Here is a 25,746-nt window from a genome sequence, read left to right as displayed (position 1 = left end):
TGGTACCTAATTACCTATTTCAATTGCGCAATGTCAAATACTTCCACGTCCCTATTTGTACCCATCTAAGCGCTGGCGTCCGTGAAGACGACCGATCCACACAAGAGGTGCATCACGAAAAACAGAAGTTCTTTTGGCCGAGTCCACCTTTGGCGTCTCGAGAGAACAGAGTCTTTCTGTTTGTTACAATAACGACCCTGTACTTTGCAAACTGCGACACTGGTGGAGCTACTGGGTAACGTCGCCTTATGATCGCCAGTACTGTGAGCAGCCCCGTTTCCAGCCCCACAAGGCGCCCACCCATGAATTATCCGGTACACTGCTCAAGCCGTCGCCTTCAAGGTCTGCCCCCCCTCGCCCCTGAATTCAGCCCCTTATAAGGACCACCTCTGTCAACGGACACCCCTGTTCAAGAAATGGCCTCATCAAACAACGCAACACAAGTAACAGTCCAGAACCTTCGTAATTCCTGAGCCTTTTCATGGTCACGAAAACGAAGATGCGGAGGACTGGCAAGAGCAGTTTGATCTGGCAGCAAAGTATAACCATTTGATTTCTGACGATGAGAAGCTATTCAAGGTATACTTCGCGCTTGAAGACAACACTAAGAAGTGGTTCATAAACCGTAAGAGAACTTCGATAACGTAGGACGAGTTTCGCCGTCGGCTAATTGATATCTTCGGGAGTCAAGATCGATGTGAAAACGTGCAACGCCTACATGAATCGCGCATTCAACAGCCAAATGAGAGAGTCGTGATGTCTGCTGAAGATATGGCACGTTTGTTTCACAGCGCGGATCCCAACATGTCCGAAGGGCTCAATCATCTCATGCGCGGCGTCAAAGAACTGTACGCTAGCCTTGGGCACAATCCTCGGACAACAGTGGACTAGTTTATTAGGGACGCAACAGCAATCGAGCGGGCATTGCAACAGCGGAACGAGCAATACTATAGCCTCATGACTAGTGCTTTTGTAGGTGCCGGCTCTTTGACCACGCCTGATGAGAGCTGACTACGCCAAATGATTAACAGACTGTATGTGTGGTGATTTCCAAAGAGAAGGCAAGGCAACCACGACTGAAGCCGAAGGTCACAGTTGCCTTCGTTGCTGAACTTGTGCGCCACAAATTCCGACAGGCGTTCAATTAACCCGAGCCTCGTTCGGAAGTGTCATACCAGCCGAACGCATACAGCTGCGTAGACGCTGTTTGTCGCCTGTTGTCTACTGAGCGCAATACCAGCCGAACGCATACAGCTATGCAGACACTATTCGTGGTCCGTTGTTTGTGCCAGTGCCACAGTACCATCAACCACCCCCTATTGCATCCTGGACCCAACGGGATCCTGTTAGGCGGCCCCCACTGCGGAAGACCGATATATGGCGGACTTCAGATCGCCGTCCTTTATGCTATGATTGTGGGGAGCCGGGACATATTTATCGTTATAGCTCGTATCAGCCAGCTCGACACCATATCAGTCAGCCAGATACTTCACGACAAAAGTTTGACGAAAGCGGTGCCTCCTTTCATGACGACTCTACCAGCTGGCAACAAAGCTCCTCTAACCAACGAGCACGTTCACCATCACCAGCCCGTTCTTCTTCCCCAAGCCGCCGAAGTTTTGCTGATGCACCAGAGGTCGGTCTCCCAGCCCACTACAGGGAAACTAAAAGCAGCGACCTCCGGGGGGAAGGTTCCAGGTCCTCAAATGGCCTAAAATCACCCATCATTGCCGAAAGGAGACGACACCGACAAAGGAAATCGCATGGAGAACACTGTGACTGCCGACCTCACTGTGACGATTGACGGGCAAGAAGTGACGGCCTTGGTTGACACTGACTGGCACTGACTTTGCTATCATGAGTGAGCCACTGGCCAACAAACTCAAAGTCAGAATGGAATGGACAGGCCCTTACATTTGCAATGCTATATATATATGTCTCGCCCGAGGGAGGGGGAGTATACAGTATGTTGACCGCGGGGGGAGGGGGGAAGGTATTGCGATAGCAATTATACGAACACTGCCAGCGGAATTTTGCGGTCGCCGCTGAACTGTACAGAATCCAAACCGATAACATCACTTACGCATTGTCTCTTTTATGTGCGAGTGAAAGTGCCCTAGCGCTAGGGACGAACACATCTGAAGCAGAGATTAAATGACCCGGCAGTCACCGTTGCGCGAAGGGCACATGCCATCGCTCCGCGTGCGAAGCCTGTCGTCGCTTGCTTACGAGTTATTGCAAGGCCTGTAGCCGCTTGCTTACGAGTTATTTCGTCAGGCAAGGGACCATAGTACAGTCCTACCGACCACTCGCTTTCCCCAGCTCGGCCTTCTCGGCTCGTAGCCCAGACGCATAAGAAAAGAAAAGAGGTAGTGTCAGGCACTCTCTTCGGCAACCTTTGCGGTTGACCAAGAAGACCTACTTAAATTTGGCCAAGAAGACCTACGCATACCAAGTGACTGAATGATGAGCACATCTCGATCTTGAAATTTGATGTCAGTGCTCCTTTAAAAAAACCCTGCCATTAGGTTCGATGAACCCCTTGGGGAAGCATGGTTTGTTTATCTCCTTGAGGGAGAGGGGAAAGGGGACGCGTAAAGGAAAGGTAGAGAAAGCGTGTGGTGAGGTGTGGGCATAGGCATGCGCAGTTCCCCTTCCGAGTACAGGTAGGGGAGAGTAAAGCTCTGTCGCAGCCCCCCCCCCGTCTCCTGGACTCGCCATGCCACTCCCTATTATTTCAATGTAAAGGGCTGACTATGCGCTTCTCCCACCCCAAAGGTTAACAGCCGCACCCCCACCATTAGCATGCCTAAGGGCGTGGGTGCGTCCGTTTGCAAACGCGTGTCACCCTGCCCGGTCACGTCAAGCAAGCGCTCCTGGCTTCCTCCTTACTCTCCTTTTTTTTTCTCTCTCACGTGCCCGCGGCATCACCGATTCAAAATATGCCACCATCACTTGAAAGGCTGGCACAATCAACAGCCAGATCAACTGTACCATGGGGTCACTGCCTTCCCTCTACTACAATAGAGTTTTTATCTTTTCTTTTTTTTTCAATATTATGCGTGACCTTCAAAAACTGTACAGCCATGCACAATTTCGCTGCTCCTACTTGGCAGGTCGCATGTTCTGGCGCTATTTTCGCATCTCGAAAGCGTAAATTGAACTCAGCTGAAGCTTGCTACTATTTACTACGTGGCCAGGCAACCTTGCTCAATTGGCCAGACAAAGCACTGCAAGCATAGAGCAAAACTGAATTTCTAGGAGATTTTCCTATGATCCGTACAACCGGGAGAAACATTCAAAACTCAGGAGTCTCCCGGGTAATTCGGGAGACTTGACAGGTATGTATTAGGGATGGACTTCTTTTAAGGAAATACACGGGGTGTCCGCCAATTCGCCTTTTCGAAATTCCCTAACTCTTCGAGGTTTTCCATCATGACTTAAAGAAAATTCCATGATCGTTACGTCTGCTTAGAAAACTCCATGCGCTGGAAACAGACCCAAAAGTGGTAAAAAAAACTAAGGCAATCTAATAGAATGAGTAAATAAATGTACCGCAGGTGCTCAGAATATTCTGAGCACATGCGACAAATATGAAAAAATATGTATATATGGCCAAAATGATACCCGCAAGCCAGAAGAAAAAGCTACTATTGGCCAAGACTTCCAGCGGAGGCGAAGCACTTACGTCTATTGACTGGCAGCGACGGAAGGTTTTACTGGATAACCCTGCTGAGCTGTTCTATCCTATTTCAACTCCATTTGCCCAGGTTGGCATGTACCTCATAGGCCCATTTCCAATAACAAGTAATGGCAACAAACAGATTATAGTCGCGACTGACTACCTCACTAGATAGGCAGAAACCAAGAAGATTTCAAGCGGCACTGCAGCTGAAGCGGCAAAATTCCTTATTCAAAACATTGTCCCGAGACACGATGCTCCCGCAGTAGACATAACGGACTAAGGAACTACGTTCACAGCCGAGCTTCTGCACAAGGTACTTACACTTGGTGGCACTGCGCATAGGAAGCCAACAGCTTATCACCCACAAACAAATGGGCTTACTGAATGCCTCAACGAGAATATTGCAGACATGCTTTGCATGTAGGTCGACATAGATCACAAGAATCGAGACAAAATTTTGTCATATGTCATTTTCGCGTATACTACGGCCCACCAGGAAATTAGAATGACTCCGTTTGGACTGATTTATGGCCAAGAAGTGAATACAAGCCTCGATGCCATGCTGTCCCATGTTTCAAATGATTCAGAGACAGATGCCACAGACTTCAACTACCTAAGCGTGCTGAGAAAGCGAGGCAACTTACCCGGGTCAGAATAACCAGCCAACAAGAATGTGACGCCCATCGGTACAATCTCCGTGATCGATCTGTAGCTTATACACCAGGAGAAAGAGTCTGCGTTTGATCACTTGTGCGACAGCGTGGTCTATCGGAGAAACTTCCACGCTTATACTTTGAACCGTATAAAGTACAGTAGACGCGCCATAATTCCAACTCTGATAGTTCATACTTTCGATTAATTAAAACAAAATTTAATTTTTTGGTTAGCCCTGTATTTTTTCAGTGTATTTGAAAACATCTTAATTCAAACTCCATCATTCAGTTAATTCATACTTTTTGCAGTTCCATACTAACAAATATCTGCTGCTTTCCCACTCTTATTTAAAAATAGCATGCTTATATAATCTTAACAGTATTAAAATGAAAAATAAGCACTTCAGGCCTTCAAAAAAAAAAAGGTTTTGCTAGTAAACAAATGTTTGAAACAAAGCACAGGCACGGTAAACCGTGATGCTTCTCAACTGGTATAGAGAGGGCCTTGTGCTAAAGTCACATACCTATAGCAGAGAAGCAGTTGGCAATTCACGATTTCTTTAAAAGAGCTGATCAGCAGTAAATGGCCAATAAGCTAGTGGGCAGGGTTCATACAGAATATTTGACTAAAAATTCAAGCAGTGCTAGCAAAATTATTTGCTTACAAGCAGCGCAGTTTTCGCATGAATTTCTTTTTCCAGAGAAGCTATCTTCTGTGGAAAAAGAATTGCGCTTGACGAATCGCTATCAGAAGCAATTCGTCGAACGCTGTTAGCCTTGACTTAGTAGGCAAGGTCTTTCTTCACCTCAGCTTCTTCCGAAAAATGGTCTGCACATTCCAGCACGCACTTGGTAGTTTTTTGAAGCTTTGACTTTCTTCAGTGTATCTTATCAAGCTCTTTTCTCTTTGAAGCTGCCTCCTGTGACAGTGCCTATTTCTTTTGTTTGTCTCGGTATGCAGTGTACCTATGCCGCGCTTGGCGCACTGACGCCTTCAACTTTTTTGAAATCTGACCGTTCAGCAGGCCACCATGGCTTTTCACAACCTCGCAGGTAACGCGTTCAGAAATATACAGCAGCTCTGTCAAATTCTCAACCGCAACCTGCTTGTTGATGCTGAAGCCTCTTTCCACTGAGGCCTGCCCATGGCTCAGGAGGAAGAGTAGTTTCACCACAGCCCACAACTGCGAGAATGAAGCATCGTGCTTCAGCAGCTGCATGAAAAAACTGTAAAGACGTTCGTGATCTTTTTCATAGTTTTGTAGTTCATGTCGTTTTTGTAGATAAAGCTGAATGTACTGTGTACACACAATGTCGCGTTTGTGCTCAGAGAGAAGCCTGTGGTGTCGAAACATGACAACCTACGAACGACAGGATACCTCAGGGTACTCCTCTTCATGACTTTCAGGATCATGTTCCCAAGGAACTTCTGGCACTCGTACCTAAACTCAAGAATACACTTGGCGCTAGCTTTGCAGCATTTCAAAAGCTTCTCAGCTGCACGCCCAACATCCAACCCTTTCAAGTTCTGTGTAAACGGCAGCAGCTTCGTGATACTGATGGCTTCTGTCATTACAGAGCACTTTACGAACCTTGACAGAAGGCTCCTCAGAACACTTTCAAGTTCTTTTGCCAGCAAAAAAGGTGTTGGGAGAATCACTCTGAAAAACAGTCAGGAAAGACAGCGCAACTGCGGCAACATTTAGGGAAAAGTTCAGTTTTGCAAGTGCAAGCTGGTCAATTAGAAAAGCACCGACGTTTTCATATGCTCTGCATTTTGGCACGGGCAGCCTGCGGCCACTCACTGCCTAAGTGTATTGCTTCAAGTGCCCTCATGTGGCCAGGGCTCTTTGCAGTACGGGCACGTTCTTGTTCCAGTAGCGAGACGCACAAGGAAGTGGAAACACACTGCTCCCTGTCTCTCAAAAAAAATCTCCACCCCTGACCGGTGCATCATGAAAGAGTGAGCATAAGCTGGACAAATATGTGTCAACTGGCCAGCCCTTTGCATGCATTCCAGCGTTGTAGGCATTATCCACTGTGTGAAGGCCACACCATCCAATATCCAAACACTGAACTTGAAAGTTATTTTTTATGTGCTGCTGGAACTTGTGGAAAAGGGTCCAGATAACATTGGGGCCATCCATGGAAAGCTGAACCATTTTTTTAATCGGAAAGGACGCCAGCGCTTCCGTCAATTTCTTCATGAGGTCGTCCGCTGTGCTGTGGCCCATAAATGCCGATGTCACATACCTTGTTGTCACCTCGGAATTGTTCCACAGTCTCACGTGAACATCAAGCTTTTTATTTTGCAGGTATTCATTTAATGTTTCATCAAAAAAGACAACAAATGTCCAGATTTTTCCATCATGTCCAAGACTTGAGATGCGAAAAATGGGTGCAGACCACGGCACGCAACGTACGCGCATTTTTTTTTTTTTTTTTTCGAACAAGAGAAGCTACTCGCGATATCACTATCCGGCAACATCTTTTGGAACAATTCGGAAACTGATCCACTGGAGCTATATCGGTAGTGTGAAGACACAACTTTCATCGTCCACAAAATTTCGGCTTCAATCACGGAGTCATGCCTTCTGCAGTCTTCATCAACAGTCGCAGCTCGCGTGGATGTTTTCATGTTTTTTCGCTGAGAAGTTGTTTCTGTGACGTTTGCTGGTTGCGAAAAACTCATGACGAAAGAGCAGCCCTCGCCTTCCACAACTTTATATCGGTGCTTGGCACTTTTCTGATGTCTCTATAAAGCTGACTCTCCCATTGTTGCAATGTCAAACGACTTCTGACATAACGCGCACTTCGCTCAATAAAGGTTGCTTGTCTCCGGCTTCACCCACTGACGATACTCGCTGTGCTCCAGCGACGCAGACTGAAACTTGCACTTTCTGCCTGGCATCCTGCCAAAGTAAAGTTGCAGGCATTGCACACAGCACAAACGTGAACTTTCGCCGAAAAATGAGGCGTGGGGCTGACACACCGACCGAGTATACTGAGTACCAACCGACCGTTACTATAACTTGCGCTGTATTGGATTGGATTTCTGGCTTGCATTTGTTGCCAGACGACGCAGGCACTGCTGGTTTCAAAACTGACATTTGCTGCTATTGCTCTCCTGTCAAGACTACATGTTTTCGCGAACATTCCTCAGTAAATGCGTTTTGTTGAAATTAGTGCGACTTATACCTCATTCATTCGCTATATTGAACCAAAGTCCACTGAATTTTGAAGAATTACAAGGAGCTCATAAGGAGTTTCAAAGGCCCTTGAAATAATCATCAAATTCAAGGATTTCAAGGGTCTGTGCAAACCTTGTGTGGGCCTTACTCCTCTGTTTTCTGCTCATTGTGTGCAGTAAGGGTTTAAAAACACTTAAATTTTTATATGTGACAACTAGCGACCGCCTTATACGCAAATGCCCATTTTATTCCTTGTGTTCCTATGGTGTCTTTTTGATATATGAGCATGAATTAGAGGTTAAGAAGGGCTTTTATAGTGTTTTTATAGTGCCCTTAAATGCCCATTTTCGGTGTTCGTGCCTACATGCCTATAAGTGCCTATAAATGCCTATGTTTCAAATCAGCGCCTATATGGGCGCTATTTAAGCCCAAATTTTGCTTTCGAACGCAGTTTTAAACTGTCAATCATGTAAAAAAGGCAACAGTGATATATTTCCATACACCATCTGAGGTTCAGCAAAGTCCTCTAATCCTAGCTTATTCCACAAATTAACACACAGTGAAAGGGCACTAGCTTGCCACCATGCACCATAGAGCTGACATGCTGTCAGCGACTGGAGGAGGAGCATGACGAAAACGAAAGACGCTATTTCTGCAGCCCCAAGTGGAAGCACGTCTCTGCGTCTGCAGGGTAATGAGGAGAGAGAATTAAAGATGGGGTAAGTAAACAAGAGTGGTGTCTATGACAGAGGACGAGGTGATCATCTTTTACAGACAGTTGTCCAGTACCCTAAAGGAACTGAAAAAACTCCCTGAAAACCTGGGTGTTGCGGTGGGAAAGTAACAGCAGGTTTTCCTACGCAGCCGCGGGCTGGTGGAGAACGAATGAAAAGCCATGATGGGCCACTCATGGATTGTCATGTTGATTCAGTGGTGGCGAAGGCCGCCAAATTGTTATACTTTATACAGTGAAGCCGGAGAAAGGCGCCGGCATGTTTACAATCAGCGGTGTTGTTAGCATCCATTCACCTTATGCCTGAATACGCTTGTGCCATAAAAGGTCATTTGGCTTATGTCTCTAAGTGACAAACATGACAAAATACAAAATAGGACTACAAGGTTTCTCCTATGCAATTACTCAGAAAATGAGAGCTGTACCAATATGAAACATGAAGTGGGATGGGAATTACTATCATCACGTTGAATTAAAAGCGGTTAAAGCTCCTGTGTCAAGCATTTATTCTTAAAACTCGCATTCAAAAACTAATGTACCTAGACAGTCCTACTTGTGCAATGGTAATTGTTTCCCAATTTTAGAATGTCGCACACGATCTAATTTTTAAATAATTCGTTTTCGTTAGTTTTGTGACTAAATGAAATGGCTTTTAAAGAAAAAAGTGTGCTGTATCAATGAAGGCACGTTTTCTTTGACATTGTAACCCATCTGCTGTAGTACCTTCGAATAAAGAATGTGATGTGCACGCAGCTTTTGTTTTGTTTGTAATTTACGTTTTTAAGCATCCCTCTATAGGTGACATAAGAATTTACCCCCGAATGCAGAGATGTTACTTGACTTGTACTTGACTTGTTCTTGACTCAAGACAGTCTTGCCGGTCGCCATAAACCGTTCTCTAACTTGCGGACGACTTGAAGGCGACTTGGCTCGGTCAAAGTCAGGACAAGTTTCAAGTCAGCTGCAGTGCTAGCTTGAAAGCGACTTCATGCGTTATTTCTAACATGGCCACCTTTCGAATGAACGTTGCGCAGAGGGTGGCCGCTTTTGAGTTTGCTTGCCTCGCCATAAGTGTAACATTTCCTGAGGCGCACTGCCTGCCGAAGATTTCTCGACCCGCTTTATGTGACCGAGGGAATCCGATGGAGTTGTACGACGAGCAAGAATTCCACGCTCGGTACAGATTCACAAAGAACGCCGTGCGGCAGCTGCTGGCTATGTTGCCGCTGCGTGAAAGTGGAGACAACCGAAGACAGCCTGTGCCTCCAGTGTTACGACTGATGGCTCTCGGGTTTTACGGCGCTGGCACATTCCAAAGAGTCAACAGAGTGCAATGCAGTTGGAAAAGCAACGCTATTCATCGCAAAGTGCCTGTACGCGATGCTGGTGCACTTTCCGCAGCTGGCAGCACTTTCTATAGTTATGCGGGACATTTATTAAGTGGCTGAGTTCCCTGGCGTTACAGGTTGCGTCGACTACACACACTTGCGTATTCGGCGGTGGTGACGCCGCCGAATTGTTCCGTAACCGCAAAGGTTATTTCTGTTTTTGTTTTTTTTAAACACGACGACAATTTCTGTCTCGTTCGGGACAAAATTGACTCGGCGCTGTGTCCGTGTGCCTCGTCTATCCTTTCGTGCCGTCTAGGGCGCTGTTTGTCACTCAGAAAGGCATTGCTTACAGCACAACGCTACGAAAAATTCCGTACACACACACAAAAAAAGGTGCCCCTATCACGGGTTTCCTGATCACGTGCCTCCCCCTTCACCATCATGCAGCGAGACATTGCTGCACCCCGCGAGACAAAACTTTTTCTTTTCTTTACCAAGCTCAACAAAAGGATACGAATCACTTTTGTTCCCAAGACTTTTTTTTTTTTCATATATAACTGCGACCTAGCCCGCAACAAGCATGTCCACAGGGGAACAGAAAGCCGAATACCGTGAAAATCGCATTGCCTCGTGAGCCAGGTCAGTGCAAATACACGCCATGGTGTTTGATTAAACCCAACGCGACGCTTGTTTTGCCTTCAAACAAGCAAGCGTGGAGAAATGCACTGCATTTGGGTGGCCACTGAAACCAGCGAGCAACTGATGCTTTACAGAAGCAACACTGCGCATCGCTGTGGCGGCAGGCACCACGTGCCGCTTGTTAGCTGTAAAATGGCAGAAATATGCTTGTGGCACTTCGTTTTTATAGCTATTTTTAAACGTATGGTCTTTTTTTCACTGCAACACATGCCTTGCGTGAACTTTATTATTAACCTTGTTAGCAGGCGGGCAGCGTGTTTCTGCTTTAAAGCTTGTTTTTGACTTGACCAAGCAAGACAGCCTGAGCATCTATGAAACGCGAAGGCTGACTTGGGCATTTTGAAGTCCGCTGCTTGCTTTATGCCGAGTTACTCAAGTCAAATCGAAGGTGCGAGCCAAGTAATATCTCTGCATTCGGGGGTAAGACAGTAGAAGTTCTTGAGTGTCCAATGAAAAGTGTTCTACCACGGTGATTTTTTAAATTGGTTCGCTACGAGCCACAAAACCATGATACGAAAAGGCAAGCTTGAATCCCTTGCCTCTCGCCCCATGTAACCAATACGAGCCTAATTTCTTCCCTGTTTTCTTCGATATCGGGGCTGGAGGATCACATGATGCGTCTTCGACGGTCATAGATGCGTCTTCGATGGTCATAGAGTCCCAAACTTTGTGCGCTACGGCCCCACCCTTGTGCAATGTTCACTTTATCGCAAGAAAATAGACATTTGCTACGCTTGTGGTCGGCTCGGTCACCGTGCTGATGTGTGTCCCAGACCAGGCGACGTATGTCGGGGCTGCGGGGCCAAATCCTGACGCACAACAGAAGTGTACCCCCAAGTGCAGGCTGTGCGGTGGGCAACACCTCACGGCTGACAAGGACTATAGAAAAAGATTCCAGATCCCGTATGTCGTGCGACAAAGGCGCTGGGAAAAGTCTCGCGCCACCGATCAGGCCCAAGCCACGGCGCCACCATCACCCCCCACGGACGGGCAGGACTTCCAGCAGTCACGCCGTTCCAGGCGACGTTCTCGGTCTCATTCCAGGGGCCGTTCCTGGTCCAGCAGCCGCTCTCGGTCCTGAGAGGAGCGCGGCGCTACAAGACTGGGAGCCGCTCCAGGTCTCGATCCAGGTCTACCGGGTGTCAACAGCAGCCTAGCGGGGTGTCACCGAGAAGCAAGAAGTCAGGCTCTATAACCTGGGCCGACACGGTCCGAGGAGGGCCAGCTGAGGTACTGTCGGGGTCACTCCCAGAGCACGCGGAGAGCGCGCGCGAGATTTCCCAGCTGAAACGCGAGAACTCTGCGATGAGAGAAACCATAAACAGGCTTATGTCCAAAATTACCGAGATTAAGAACGCGAGGAACCCACCACCGCAACCCGCCGCCGCCTGCCTCCCCGATACAATGCCCCTACAATGCCCCTACGATACAATGCCCCTGAGGTGCACAGCACTGAAGCTGGCGACAGCAGCAGTGAGGGTCAAAGTGCTCCCAAGAAGAGGGCCATCGCCTACGAACAGGAAGGAGTAGCGATTCGAGTCAGATCTGAACTTCGAAACACGCTATCCGCGCTCAGTGAAAGCATCAATAAGCTGGGGAGAATTTCGCTTAATTGCAGATCACCCTGGCCGCACAAACGACCGTGTATCCAAGATTGAGTCATTTCTCGAAAGCGTAGTGAAACCCGCTTTGACCTCAACCGCCGTCGTACAACCCCAGCTCTGCTCTACGGGCCCCATCGTCCACGCTATTCTTAGCCAACCTCACGGCAGCACCAGCCCACAAAAGCACCAAGATGGCCCAGCCAAGTGAGACGTTTCTCATTTGGCAATGGAACTGCAGGGGCTTCCCCAGTAAAAAGGCGTCCTTGCAGCAGTACATACAATACTCTAGCGAAAAACCCCTCATCATTATGCTTCAGGAAACATTAACCCCAAACATCACACTGACTGGTTACCAGCCCGTCTCGCATTATTCTGATGGCCGGGCGTCAGCACCTTGGTCAGTAACAAGCTCACACACATCTCTCACGACCTCAAAATGGCCACTAGCAGCGCCGAATATGTCATGACCGAGATTCTGCCGCGCAGCTCGGACCGAAGCAGCATCTTTTTTCTAAACGTGTACAGTAGCCCTAAGGACCGACGACAGCGCTTCAGGGCCCACATAAAGAAGGCCGTCAACCTGGCGGGTCCCAACCCCCTGGTTGTGGCGGGCGATTTTAATGCTCCGCACCACACTTGGTGTTACCCGTACAATACCAGCAAGGGCGCGGAACTGTGGCAGAACGCGACTGACATGGACCCGACTCTAGTCACCGACAGGGCCTTTCCCGCTCGGTTGGGCACCTCATCCTGCAGAGACTCGACTCCCGACTTGACTTTCGTCAAGAATTTCCCCGATGTGCAGTGGGCCAACTCGAACATTGACTTAGGTAGCGACCATTACGTCCTTGTGACGCAGTTCTTAGTGGTCCGACAGGGGGCACGGGAGTTTTCTTGGATAAACTGAGACCAGTTTCGCAAAGTCCGCAATGACCGACCCCTACCGGCAACCAGGCCAAGCCTTGAGCAGTGGATTAGCCAGCTCAGAGAGGACGTCATAAGTACCACGAAAAATATTAGTACTGACCTTTCGGTTGAAAAAAATGGACAGCCACTTTGCCCACCTGCTCGAAGCCAAGCAGTCACTTCTTGCCAGCTGGAAAGGCCAGCGTCTCAATCGCAGGTTGCGCAAGAAAATCTCTGACCTAAACAAGACCATCGAGGAGCACTGCCGCGTCCCCTCCAAGCAGCAGCGGGACGAGGTGTGCAACTCGGTAGACGGCCAGATGCGTAATGGCAAGGCATGGAACCTGTTCAAGCACCTGCTCAGCGAGACTAATACCAAAACTAACCAGAGGAACGTACTAGCGCGAGCCATGCACCAAGCCAAGCAGTTCTCTTCAGTAGAAAAGGTTTTGAAGCAGCTGGTGCGAAAGTACCTCTCTGTCGACTTGAACCCCGCAGTAATGTACCCTGAGTACTTGGGACCGGCCAACACTGAACTAGACGCCGAGATATGCCACGAAGAGGTTCGGCAGACGCTCCACGGGCTCAATGGAAGGTTTGCCGCGGGCCTCGACGGCATAACTAATAAGACCCTGCGCAACCTGGACGACTGGTCAATCGACTACCTCACTGAAGTCATCAACGAGACATGGAAGAGCGGCGAGGTCCCCGACTCGTGGAAGGTCACACGCACCGTGCTCATTTCCAAGCCGGGGAGGCTACCCAACTTGGACAACATGCGCCCCATTTCACTCGCATCCTGCGTGGGAAAGGTAGCCGAGCATGTGGTACTCAATAGGTTGACTCGGTACATGGAAGACAATGGGCTCTACCCGCACACCATGACTGGTTTTCGGGCCAAGCTTTCGACGCAAGACGCTATGAAGCTGCTCAAGCACCAAGTCATCGACTGCAACACTCGAGACATGCGGGCCATTCTCGGCCTCGACTTAGAGAAAGCCTTCGACAATGTTACTCACTCTTTCGTGTCGCGGTCGATTGCTGAGCTCGGCCTTGGAGTCGGATTCTACGAATATGTCAAATCGTTCTTGACCCGTAGGAGAGCCACCCTCGAAGTGGGAGACCTTGTCTCTGAGGAGATCAAGCTGGGCTCACGCGGCACGCCACAGGGGTCAATGATATCGCCCACCCTGTTCAACCTTGTCATAGTCGGGTTGTCCAAGAGGCTCTCAAGTATCGAAGGCATTAACCACACAATTTACGCGGACGATACTACCATTTGGTGCATAGGTGGCAGCGACTGGCAAGTCGAGCCCTCCCTGCAGGAGGCCATAGACACCACGGAAGATTACCTCCATCCCACAGGCCTGAGGTGTTCTCCAAACAAGTCCGAGCTCCTCCTCTACCAACCCACTAAGCAAGGACCCAAGCCCAAAAACTGGCTGCTGATCTCGAAGAGTGATATCAAGCTTTACACCGAAGATGGCGGCGCAATACCCAGAGTCGACTCCATTCGGGTCCTCGGCATGACCATCAAGTCCATTGGTTCCAACGGCAAGACTATACTCAAGCTCGCCGCCAAGACGGATAACGCGATTCGGCGGTTGGCCAACCGCTACCAAGGCCTCCTTAAGGAAGACAACCTAATCCGCCTGGTCAATGCCTTTGTGCTCTGCCACTTTTCATATGTCACGGCCATGCACAATTGGCAGCGTGCCGAGCGTGACAAGATCAATGTCTTCCTCAGAAAGATTACCAAGCGGGCCCTCGGTATCCCGATCAGGACGCACGCCGAGCGCCTGCTGCTGCTCGGAGTACACAATACGTTGGAGGAGATTGCCGAAGCGCAGGAGCGGGCCCGGATCGCGCGTCTTTTGAGCTCCCAGACCGACAGACATATACTCCGAGAGCTCGGTCACTGAAGTGGACGAGAAGATGAGACAGGTGCCCCGTGAGATTCGCGACCTTATCACCGTGGCACCGATACCGAGGAATGTCCATCCCGAGCACAATCGTGGTAGGCGACAGGCTAGAGCTGCCACTTTTCTCAAGCAGATTCACAGTGGAAGCACAGCGTCAGCTTTGTTGACGCGGCAGCGTACCGTGGGAGCCGCGCCTTCTCCGCAGTTGTCGTGGACTCTAAACAGCAAATCACCAACTGTGCATCAATTCACACTGACGATTCGACGATTGCCGAGCAAGTAGCCATCGCCCTGGCCATCCTGGAAGGTGCAAGGGAGGTAATCTATAGCGACTCTAAGTCAGCTATTCGCGCTTTCGAGCGCGGTGTAATCTCCAAGAAAGCCCTGCGCGTGCTCCAGAGTGGTGGCCGCGACGATATCAAGCACCAAGTACTGATATGGTTTTCTGCACATACATGTTGGACAGGTCCAAGGCGCTCCCCCCCAACCTCAACAAGTCTGCCTACGAGGCCGCGCGCGCGCTAACCGACGGCGCCGGTACCGGGCAACGATTCGGGGCCAACGGAGTTGGGGAAAACAGGGACGCGCCTGCGACGTACAACGAAATAACAAAACATTTTTACCTCGCTCGAAGACTATATCCACTCCCTCATCACCCCGCCGCGGTGGTCTAGTGGCTAAGGTGCTCGGCTGCTGACCCGCAGGGCGCGGGTTCGATTCCCGGCTGCGGCGGCTGCATTTCCGATGGAGGCGGAAATGTTCTAGGCCCGTGTCCTCAGATTTGGGTGCACGTTAAAGAACCCCAGGTGGTCTAAATTTCCGGAGCCCTCCACTACGGCGTCTCTCATAATCATATAGTGGTTTTGGGACCTTAAACCCCACATATCAATCAATCAATCACTCCCTCATCCAAAACTTATTAGGCCACAAGCCCTTACGCTCAGACAACTGCACACTGACACGTACCCTAACCCGAGATCCCTTCACGCTATTTATCCTGACGTATTCCCCGAAGATGCTTGCCCCTCATGTGGGGATGTATCCACGCTGGCACAAATGCTCTGGGAGTGCAAGGCAATGTACACTAACCCCAACACTACATCGGTCAGGTGGTAGGCGCCCCTACGCAGCTCCCTCCTGGCCGACCAACTTTGGGCCGTCCAGCAGGCCCACGGAGCGGCCGATAGACTTGGCCTAACGGTCCCGACGTGGAAGTCGCCCGCTGCGCGCACCTGGCAGGACCGCAATAAAGTTTTGCAACCAAATTGCACAAGTATGAACGCTGAAGCTTGAGCAACATTGGTAGGCGCTGCGGATGGGATCGACCATTTCAAGTACCTGGTGCCGTTAAAAGTTGACAAATAGACAAATGTACAGACAGAGAGACCAAAAAGTTTTGCGTCAAAGGTCCCCAAAAAAGACTATCGTCTTTAAAAAATGAAAAGAAAGTGTTTAAAGGTATAACAGGAGCTGACGAAGGACCGCATCTACTAGTCCCCTTGTCATTCCCTTCCCTACTTAACTTTTAGTACGGTCCCTTCCCTACTTAACTTTTAGTACGGTGGCTAAAACAAGAGAAGTGAGAAAGAACTTGCATGCTATAAATCTCGGTAACTCCAGTCAAAGTTCCTTAACTATAAAAAAAATTGTTGGCATGTTTTTCATGAAGTGTTATTCGCTAATAGCAAGAATGTTCCATTATAAATGTGAAAAGTGTTGCAGGTCACCTGCAACACTTTTCAGGGTTTCAGCTGAGGTAAGACAAATGCTTTTACTATAAAACTTTGTTACCTTACACCTCGAAATTAAAAGACTGGATAATTTGGACTTGTCCTCTCTTCCTGGCCAGCATGTGCTTTATTATTGGCATCAAATTATTCGATTCGGAGACATTTGGACGCACCTTGTGCAATTTAAAAGGCCACCGTAGTGCACCAAACACAAAGCACTGCAAATGTGTGATCCATAAGAGCAATAACATTGGCTTCATCCAACCAAAATGAAGTGGGCTCCCCACTGCCGATCTTTCTTTCTACAACTCTTCCGATGTATATATATCGTCCTGTGTTGTATGTTTCCTTTCTTGTATATTTAACAAAAAACTATGGACCATCTTCCCAAAGGGAACCTTTGTGGGATTGACAGCACGGTGTTGACCTGGTTGAAACGGCCGTCAACGCGGGTGCTGGAAGAACAGTTGAAGCGAAAGTCCACGTAGCATTTACCCGTGTAAACGTTTGTTTGAAAGGCAAAGACACGGGAGGTGGAACGCGTTCAAGACCCTTGCGCTCGGCTTACTTGGCTCGCGTCTCGGCGGTGTTACCCACGCACTGTTTGCATTCTCGAACACGATCGCTGTTCTTGACTCGCACCTGTTCTTGGTGTCCCTGGTCTTCCACTGCCGATGCTTCCATTCGGCTTCCCTGGCTCAAGCCTCGTGAGTGTTGACTTCACCAATGGTGGATGCAATCGGCTTCACTAACCCTCGCAACGCCTGCGACAGCCAGGAAAGGTACGCGCACACTAGCAGGAAGCATGCCTTGATGGCGTTCCGCCTGTCGGCACGATCGCGCGGCAAGCAGCGACGTGCAAGCACCCGCCGGCTTGCGGTTTCTCGCCGACAAATAATGAGAGGTGGCGCGGGTAAGATGATGCCCACGCGAGCCGTTGCAAGCGGTGAGAGAGCTGACACGCGGCAAGCACATGGCAGGCCTGGGGGAAGACATCCCCATGCACTGCTAGGAGGGCGTAAGCTAATTGGCATCGCTCTAACATCATTGGCGAAAGGAGCGGCGAGCATGGAAGGGCAGCGTTACACAGGCTAGTCAAAGAGCTACTCCGCATCTAATGATGTTCACATTTCACTATCTATCAGCTGATTGGGAACAAAATCTAATAATGTTCACATTTCATTAGCTATCTATCAGCTGGTTGAGAACAGAAGAGGGGCACAAAAATGAGTGAAAAGGCATTGGCACAATTTTACGACCGTAAATAGTCCCATAAAGATTGTTTAAATTAAAAAAAAAAATGAAATTACATTCCTCAGTAGATTGGGTGCTTCTATAAACCATGCACATACCTTGACCTGGTTCATCAGCAGGAAGTGTCGAGCCCTCTGCACCCACTTCTTGTGCCTCAGCTGTAAATGCAGAAGAAGATGGAGGTCACCGAAAAATATACAGTCGATACAGTTACAGTAGGCAATAGCATCTAAACCTAAAAGATGGATCGGATGCCTAAATGCCTGCACTAATGAGGATGCAGCCTAGGCAGACATCACAAGTCACACGGTCAGAGAGGGGGTACAGTTACTTTTGTCCCAGAGGAAATCACCTTCTGCACTTCGGTCATGGGAACTGGGCCTCTCCTGCCTTCTTACTAACAAGACATGCATAAACATACGGGCTCAGCAGTTGGGCATGGCTCAGAGTAGGTGCAGTGCATCTGCTTTCGTAGAATAGACCCTTTTCATAAAAAAGCGCTTTAAGCGCCCTCTACACAATCTACTCGAAACCACCTTGTTTAGGGCACCGCAGCAGACGACCCTGTCTGCGACTAGGGTGGCCATCACTGCCATTGCCGGTGTGTAATGTTTCCCTAGCGTGGCAACCAACCTGCGTGTTATGAACTGTGCCAAAAAAAGCAAGTCGCTAAAGATGATTGGAAGCGGCACGGAAAATTTGTGTGACAGACCGATCTAAACCAACACAGCTGTCGCATTTTCGCGCTCAGTGCATAAGTTAAACAATTATAATCGTGGAAGCGTTAGGCTGCGTAGGCATACTGTGGATTTGTATTCAATATGCTTGACCGCACGCTAGATGGCACGGTAGTATTGACCGTTGTAAGCGTGTTCCAGGCACCAATTGTGTATTTGATGCCAGCGACGTGCGATTCCGACATCGCCAGCTTTGAGTGCAAATGGGAAGTAATACGTTGACAGCAGCACGCCTCAGCGTTAGGAAGCGTGCGGAATGAAACTCCCAGTTTGTATATGTATCCTCAGTGGGGTCAGGACGGTAGCGAGAGCTGTGCAATGACTGCAAGCCACTATACTTTGCCAAACAGAATGCCGCTGCTGGCAGCCAAGTTGTCGTCACACCTCAACACATCTGACTACGCTACATTTCACACATCATGTGCACCGCTGTTGAAGTGACGCAAGAAGCTCGGTCAGCAAAATGTGTAAATCTGCATTCACCATTGTGAATGCTTTTGTGAGCCAAGCGGGAGCCTGCGCATAAGGTGTCGTGACCGGCTACAAATGAAATACCTGAACAACAAAACATCCAACGATGTGAAACAGCACACTAAAAGCCCCATAATAGAGTTCATTGATATCTAATTAAGGCACGAATGACCTTCATGAATTGATTTCTTAATATGGGGGGTTTAACGTCCCAAAACCACCATATGATTATGACAGACATCGTAGTGGAGGGCTACGGAAACTTCGACCACTTGGGGTTCTTTATTATGCACCCAAATCTGAGCTCACGGGCCTACGGCATTTTCCCCTCCATCGAAAATGCAGCCGGGATTCGATCTTGATGTAACCAGGGTTCTGCCTAGAGGACCGGAGTCAGCCAGAGTCTCTGGGAGAAGTAGAGGAGAGGAGCCCGGAGCTCTTAACACTATGTTTAAATTACAATATTCACAGGTAGCGTGTTACATGATGGTGGTAGCATCATGAAAGCTCTCGATGGAAGCATGATGGCAGCTTCTGCGAGTTTGTGAGAGCCTGTCAGAAGCGCCTCGGCGCTCGCATTTTATGTCCTGGCCATCCCAGGATTCCCTGCAGGGAAAAAAAAACAATGGAGGCCAGGACAGTCCAATGAAGTTTGTCATCTTCACTTCCGCCCCCAAAAGGGGAAGGTGAAACGCCGCCTTCTTCCGAACCCACGAAAGGGGGAACAGGCACGCCCAGTTCAGCCTATGGCGAGGGAGAAAACACTGCACACCACGCACGACACAGCACAGCACAAAGACGTTGAGTCTTCCATGGAAGTCGATTTCGTAGTCTGTTGCAGTGATGGGTATGTGGAGCCAGGCAGACCAAAAATTGTGGAAACAGCGGCACCAAGGCGCCAAGGAGAACGTGGCAAAGGCATCCGCAGACGGTTCTGAGACGCTGGGTCCTTTGCCCGGGGCACCTTGACGACAAAGCAAGCCGCCTTGACCGCCAACAACTCTTCCTAATCCGTCAGTCGGCCAGGTGTGTCCAAAGGGTTTTACGAGGGGCCCCGACAACCTGGGATAACTAGAAGAACGATTTCTCTGTTGTCGCCGCTCTTGGTGCATCTCTGGGAGCACTGACTCGGAAGAAATCAGGGTAGGCTCAGCCACCATATCTCTCATGCGACAAAGCGGCGACAAGCCAGACAGGCCGACCATAACAATCCCGCGACCTGCGGATCAGCAGCCGATTAGCTTAGCCACTAAACCACTGTGGAGGGGCCTAAAGAAATTGGTGCAGCGATACTAAAAGTGCTTAGAAGTTTACGGTGATGATTGATATGTGTGGTTTAACTTCCCAAAACCACCATATGATTATGAGAGACGCCATAGTGGAGAGCTCCGGAAATTTCGACCGCCTGGGGTTCTTCAATGTGCACCGAAATTTGAGCACACGAGCCTACGGCATTTCCGCCTCCATCGGAAATGCAGCCGCCGCAGCCGGGATTCAATCCCGCAACCTGCGGGTCAGCAGCCGAGTACCTTAGCCACTAGACCACCATGGCGGGGAGACCTTCATGAATTACTCAGCCTGAAAAAGAATATGAAATCGCAGTCTTGTCGGTAACTATTTGTTGGTGCAAACACATTTCTTCAAAGTCTTCCTAGATTGTACAGCATTTCACTGTTGTATGGAACAGAGTATGCAAAAGCGGTCAGCACTGGCTGCTCAAGACTTCCCGTCTCACGCGTCCACCTTATTTTGCAGGATAGCCACCATTGTACTCTTCAGTGGCAATGCTGCTACAATTATGTGGACACAAATTCCTGTAAGAAGCTTTCAGCACTGACGAGCGATATTCATCGTTAATGGCTACTGAAGTCCGCGCTACATGAGCTAGAGTCCGCCTTGCCGTGGATCCGAATCAAATCGTTCATCCACTCGGTCGACGGGTCCCTCATTACGATGTCGAAGTTGGCCACACTACATCTATAAAGCAAGGCACGAGTGCATTCACAAGCAGAGATTATGGAGACTGTAAAATGCAACCGGACGGCAACACGCACAAACATGGCGAACAGAGAGTCCCGGCCCTTTGTCGTAAACATGGCCAATTCTATATAAGAACTCTTTGCAAAACTAAACTGACGAAGAGCCCACCGTCAGGTGGCATACATATGAAAAGGGTCTACTGTACTTTATAGGGTTCTGCAATACTAGTTTGGCATAGTAAATATACCTTCATAGTTGCCATAGAACGTTCCTATGAACACTGGAGTCAAACCTAATCTGCTTGTACAGAAAGGAGCTCACAATTTCAGCAAAAGCCCATTCCTTTCCAGTGAAGAGTAACACCAAGAACAATATTTTCTCACTGTCGACACAAATTTATGGAGAGATGAATTAAGGAGAGCCTTAGAATGAAGCAAATAAAGTAACTAGGAGGATTAAAGCATTAAATGCCAACTCGGGCAATCTTTTGAAGTCAAGAGGTATCAGTGAAGTGCACTGTGTTGGCTACACAGCATATTTTTATAATTTCTTCAAAAGAGGCTTGGCAGTTGTGCAGAGGCCTCATAGTAACTGTATTAAGTACCTTATAATCAACTTCTTATGCCATTCTATAGTTAATTACAACATTTCGCTGTTTTATAAAAGGTGGCATCCACCAATCAAATTGGAGAATGAATGGCAGACAAAAGTAACAGCAGAGTCCAGAAATCTTGTGTTCATAAGATGCAACATGAATGAGGAAAGCAGCAGTGCTGGGGCTCCGTATTCCCTGCCATCTTGTAGTGCTTAACATATCTAAATTTAAGCACCAGGGATTACTTAAAATTTCCCACCATCTACTTAGGAATAAAAAAAAAACCGTGGAGGTGATGTGGAGAGTCTAGAGGTAAGGGATGTTTACATGGTGAAAGTGTTCTGTCTACAGCAAAAAAAAAAAACTAGCCACTGAAAAGAATTCAGTACGACAGTGTTTTACGTATTTTTAGGGGAAACAATACTTGCCAACTAGAATATTGATGTAACAGCCGTAATGATGTACAGAGGAGTCAAGGTCAAGTAGAATTGTTTTTATACAAGAAATGTTCATTGGGACTTGTGCACATTCCACATCTGCACCTCCACCACACTCTCCTTTGACTTTCCACTAATTGCTTCAACTTAATTTGTGAGCTGCAGGAACTACGCCATCCTAATTCTAACACTTTTGAGAATCGACAATGGTCCAGACAAAGCACAAAAAAGTTTCTCCTGATCACCTCTTTTCCAGCTTTCTAACATCTCATGAAGTGACTTTATAATTATGCTGACAACTTTATACATTTTAAATACTACACTCTCAAATTTCTACTCACGTATCAAAATTGTACACTTTCTTAAGGAGTGAAGTGAAAGGCCGCAATCAAAATACTGCAATTTAACAGTTTTGAGTCTAACAAAGTCAAAGAAAGTTTTCTTTCCAATATCAAACCTGGAAATGGAGCCATTTAGACATGAGCTCACAGAGTTTAAAACGCACCAAGAGGTGCGGCCCGCATCTCAACAAGTACCTTGCTAAGTGAAGCGGACAGCACCATGTTCCTTTTCAAGAGCTCCTGTTTTTACTATGATAACATCTAGCAATCATTTCACATCAGTGTCATTTAAAAATGGCATAGTTTAGGGTACCAGATATAGGAATTGGGACTTCAATCTAGGCAACTTGGTTCATAGTCAACTGAAGATAAAACACGGCTGGGGGACTTTCCCTAACTGAGACTTCCTGGCTTAAATTATTCACTACTGAATGGCTTGCTTATTAACAGTACAGGGTAGGACAAAATTTGAAAAAAAAAAAAAAAAAGACACTTTTTGATTTTTTTTTGCTATTTCGGAGTGGTGTCTTTTTGTGCATATTTTCCACATCTGTGCTTTTCTTAAGCAGCATTTTTATGGCACGATACCCGTTTTCTCAAAAACAGTTTTTCCAAAAGCAAGTAGTGAGTAGCGCAAGCCCCTCGTATGCGTTCTGTGCTTACGACGCTTTTTCTAAAACTTAACGCACAGAAGTCAAAATGCCTGTCTAGGGGTTCCCTGTGTACAGAAAATTTTCAGGTGATTTGTGCGGCAATCCGAAGACACTGAGCGCTTTTATAATGACACTTCTTTGGAGCGGGTCAGTTTGAACACATTCAGCTTCTAGCTTCATCACACCTTGTGTTTGTCACACTTGTCAATAACCCTTGATGCTGGGGATAAAGAAGGTCTTCAGCAAGTGTAAATTTCCCATTAGCCCATACAGTTCTCTAATTGCCAGGGACATAGTGAGGCACTGAACACTGAAACAGCAAGCTCTTTGAACCTCCCAGCATTTTCAGCGTCCTAGCAGGCAAACTATGTGCATGGTGATGAGTATGCTTAATGGACATGAATTCATCTTGCAATAAGACTGAATAAGCACATGAGAACGGCTTGTTATACGTCTTGGGTTAATGAAAATTAAGCCACTGGGTCTCTCCTGTCTTTGTTTGGGTTCGGAGCCGTAAGAATTGGGACATTAAATATTATTCTTCCATTTAATAATGGTAGTATCACACGAGCCAAAATTCTTAAACAGGATTGAAGTCTGGAGAAACTACAGTCAGTTTACTGTAAAATATTGACCCCACTTAACAATACATTGCAAAGAGAGATGCGCACATCATTTCACAAAAGAAGCAAGACAAGCTTACAAGAAGGCCCTAAGTGAAAAATTGACTTTGGCAATGATTAGCAAGCTTGTAGCTACTAAATGAAATTGTTGAACAGTGGCAATAACAAGGTTAGATTGCTTTTCAGCTGCTTTACAACTTCAAGCTTGATTATCTCAAACTATGTTTTTTTATTACTGAGGTACCATTTCCTATGTATTCCAGGAAAACCATCTGATAATTTTTTTTTCTTACATTAGACATAAATACATACAGCTATTGAAGCAGAACTGAAGTGATGCGCTTTATATATTTTGTGTTGCAAATCTTGATAGATGCCAATTTCTTCAAAAGTTAGGTCCTAGTGGTAAAAAAATGCACTGAAATATTAATATAATCTACATTTTATTATATCTGCTTCAGTTAAAAGAGCAGAGAATTTTGAAGAAAATGATGTATGGGCTATGTGAATATCCTTTTTATTTACCGAGAAAACAGTATCTAAAAATCACCTAAAATGCATGGGAAGTATAGGGCCTATCTGATGCCCTTTACACTATTTCCTTGGTATGCCCAAGACAGACAAAACCACATTAAAAACATTGTGGGTGCTTACCTTGCCGTGAGCTCTGCTCATTCTCGAAAACATCCCTCAAGACTACAACGAGTTGTGAGGGTCCCGCACATTCCACTTCGTCGTAATCATTGTCCTCCACCTGACTGTATGCACCGTGACTGCGGTCCTTTGATGAAGATGAGTCACAGATGTTCTTTGAATCCAGTTTTTTCTTATTCTGCTCAAAAACACTTTCGGCAGGACTGATATCAATGGAGTGCCTCGAGTAATCTTCATCCTCCTCTTCCACATTCTCTTCTTCATCTTCATCTTCACCTTCATCTTCATCTTCGTCTTCACCTTCGTCTTCACCTTCGTCTTCGTCTTCACTTTCGTCTTCACCTTCACCTTCGTCTTCACCTTCGTCATCTTCATTGTACTCCTCCTCATCTTCATCTGCATCTTCACTCTCGTCGCTTTCACTAGGATGTGCGGAGACATCACCGTTGTCTTGCTCCCGTTCTTGAGCCTCCCGTTCCAGCTCAACCTGTTTAGCGACATACACCTCCATGACCTGCACATACGGAGTAAATCCCTTAAAATAGATCATGACATATTGTGTAACAATCGAAATCGTTGGATTTGTCACCATTGCTCCAACATGAAAGTAAACTCTACAATTCTCTCCGACATATCAGATACGACAATAAAATTCTCTTCTTTGCAATCTTTGTCCTCATTCTCACTGCCCTCACTTTCAAGGCTGTTGTTTGATGAAGTCCGCTACACACCTGGAAAGAAATATTGAACAATTTTTTCGATGCTGTGGCTGATGAAGAATTATGCCTGAAGCTTTAGTAATGGGTTGGAGCATTCGACGAACGACTCGGTACGCAATTCGCATTATTTGACGCGTGATTATTCCTTAGCTGTTCTAGAACCCTTTACGACTCATATTAACGCAATTCCTTTCTGAACATCAAGGCTGCCTAGGCTCAGTTTACAACGAAGTTTCAAGCGTAGCCGTGGCTCAGCGATAGAACACTTGACTGGCACACACAGTACCCGGGTTAAAATCCCATCATTACATTTGTGTTTTTTATTCTACGTTCTTTTTTCTCATTCCGCGTGAAAGTGGTTACGAAGACTGGCGGTGGTGGTGGACAACAACGCATGACCCGTGTTGTGATCTCATAACAGCTTCAAATCTAAAAATAAGATGTTTGCCGCGTACTGGCGTGACGAGGCAGCGACAACAGCAAAGTCAACAAAGGCACAAGCGGAGTGTACGCTTCAGCATCAAATAAAGCAGTTGGTTTTTGCAGGTTTTTGTTGGTTTTTGCCGGTTAAACTAGTAGCATCTGTTTCCTTCTGCATCCCTCTACATGTCAAAGACAATTAACATCGCCACAAACAGACTAGTGTGGTGAAATCCATGAAGGAGCATTGCATGCATACTTAAAGGGACACTACAGTCAAATATTAAGTAGATGTTGATTGCTGAAATAGCGGTCTATAAACCTCGTAGTGCTACTTTTGTGCCGAGAAAGTGCTTATTTTGAAATAAAATCCCGTTTTAGTGGTCCACATCACGTTAGTACATCAAA

At 47.3% G+C, this 25,746-nt stretch overlaps 1 protein-coding gene and 1 pseudogene across 8 annotated transcripts in view; both read right to left on the bottom strand.

Moving 5' to 3' along the window:
* LOC119161096 (death domain-associated protein 6-like) overlaps positions 1-25,746 on the bottom strand; it is a 180,777-nt gene that overhangs the window by 15,998 nt on the left and 139,033 nt on the right. For all 8 annotated transcript variants that reach the window (XM_075879958.1, XM_075879957.1, XM_075879960.1 and 5 more), the window contains 2 exons: positions 24,200-24,713; positions 17,807-17,866 (listed from right to left, as the gene is read on the bottom strand). In XM_075879958.1, the coding sequence (XP_075736073.1) occupies positions 17,807-17,866; positions 24,200-24,713 (574 nt within the window). The remainder of the gene's footprint in view (positions 1-17,806; positions 17,867-24,199; positions 24,714-25,746) is intronic.
* LOC142776377 (uncharacterized) lies at positions 2,732-10,261 on the bottom strand (annotated as a pseudogene).

This window comes from Rhipicephalus microplus, chromosome X (genome assembly GCF_043290135.1).
Source record: "Rhipicephalus microplus isolate Deutch F79 chromosome X, USDA_Rmic, whole genome shotgun sequence".
Lineage (NCBI taxonomy): Eukaryota > Metazoa > Arthropoda > Arachnida > Ixodida > Ixodidae > Rhipicephalus > Rhipicephalus microplus.
The sequence above is the reverse complement of the archived record's forward strand: the minus strand, read 5'-3'. Positions and strand labels throughout refer to the sequence as shown.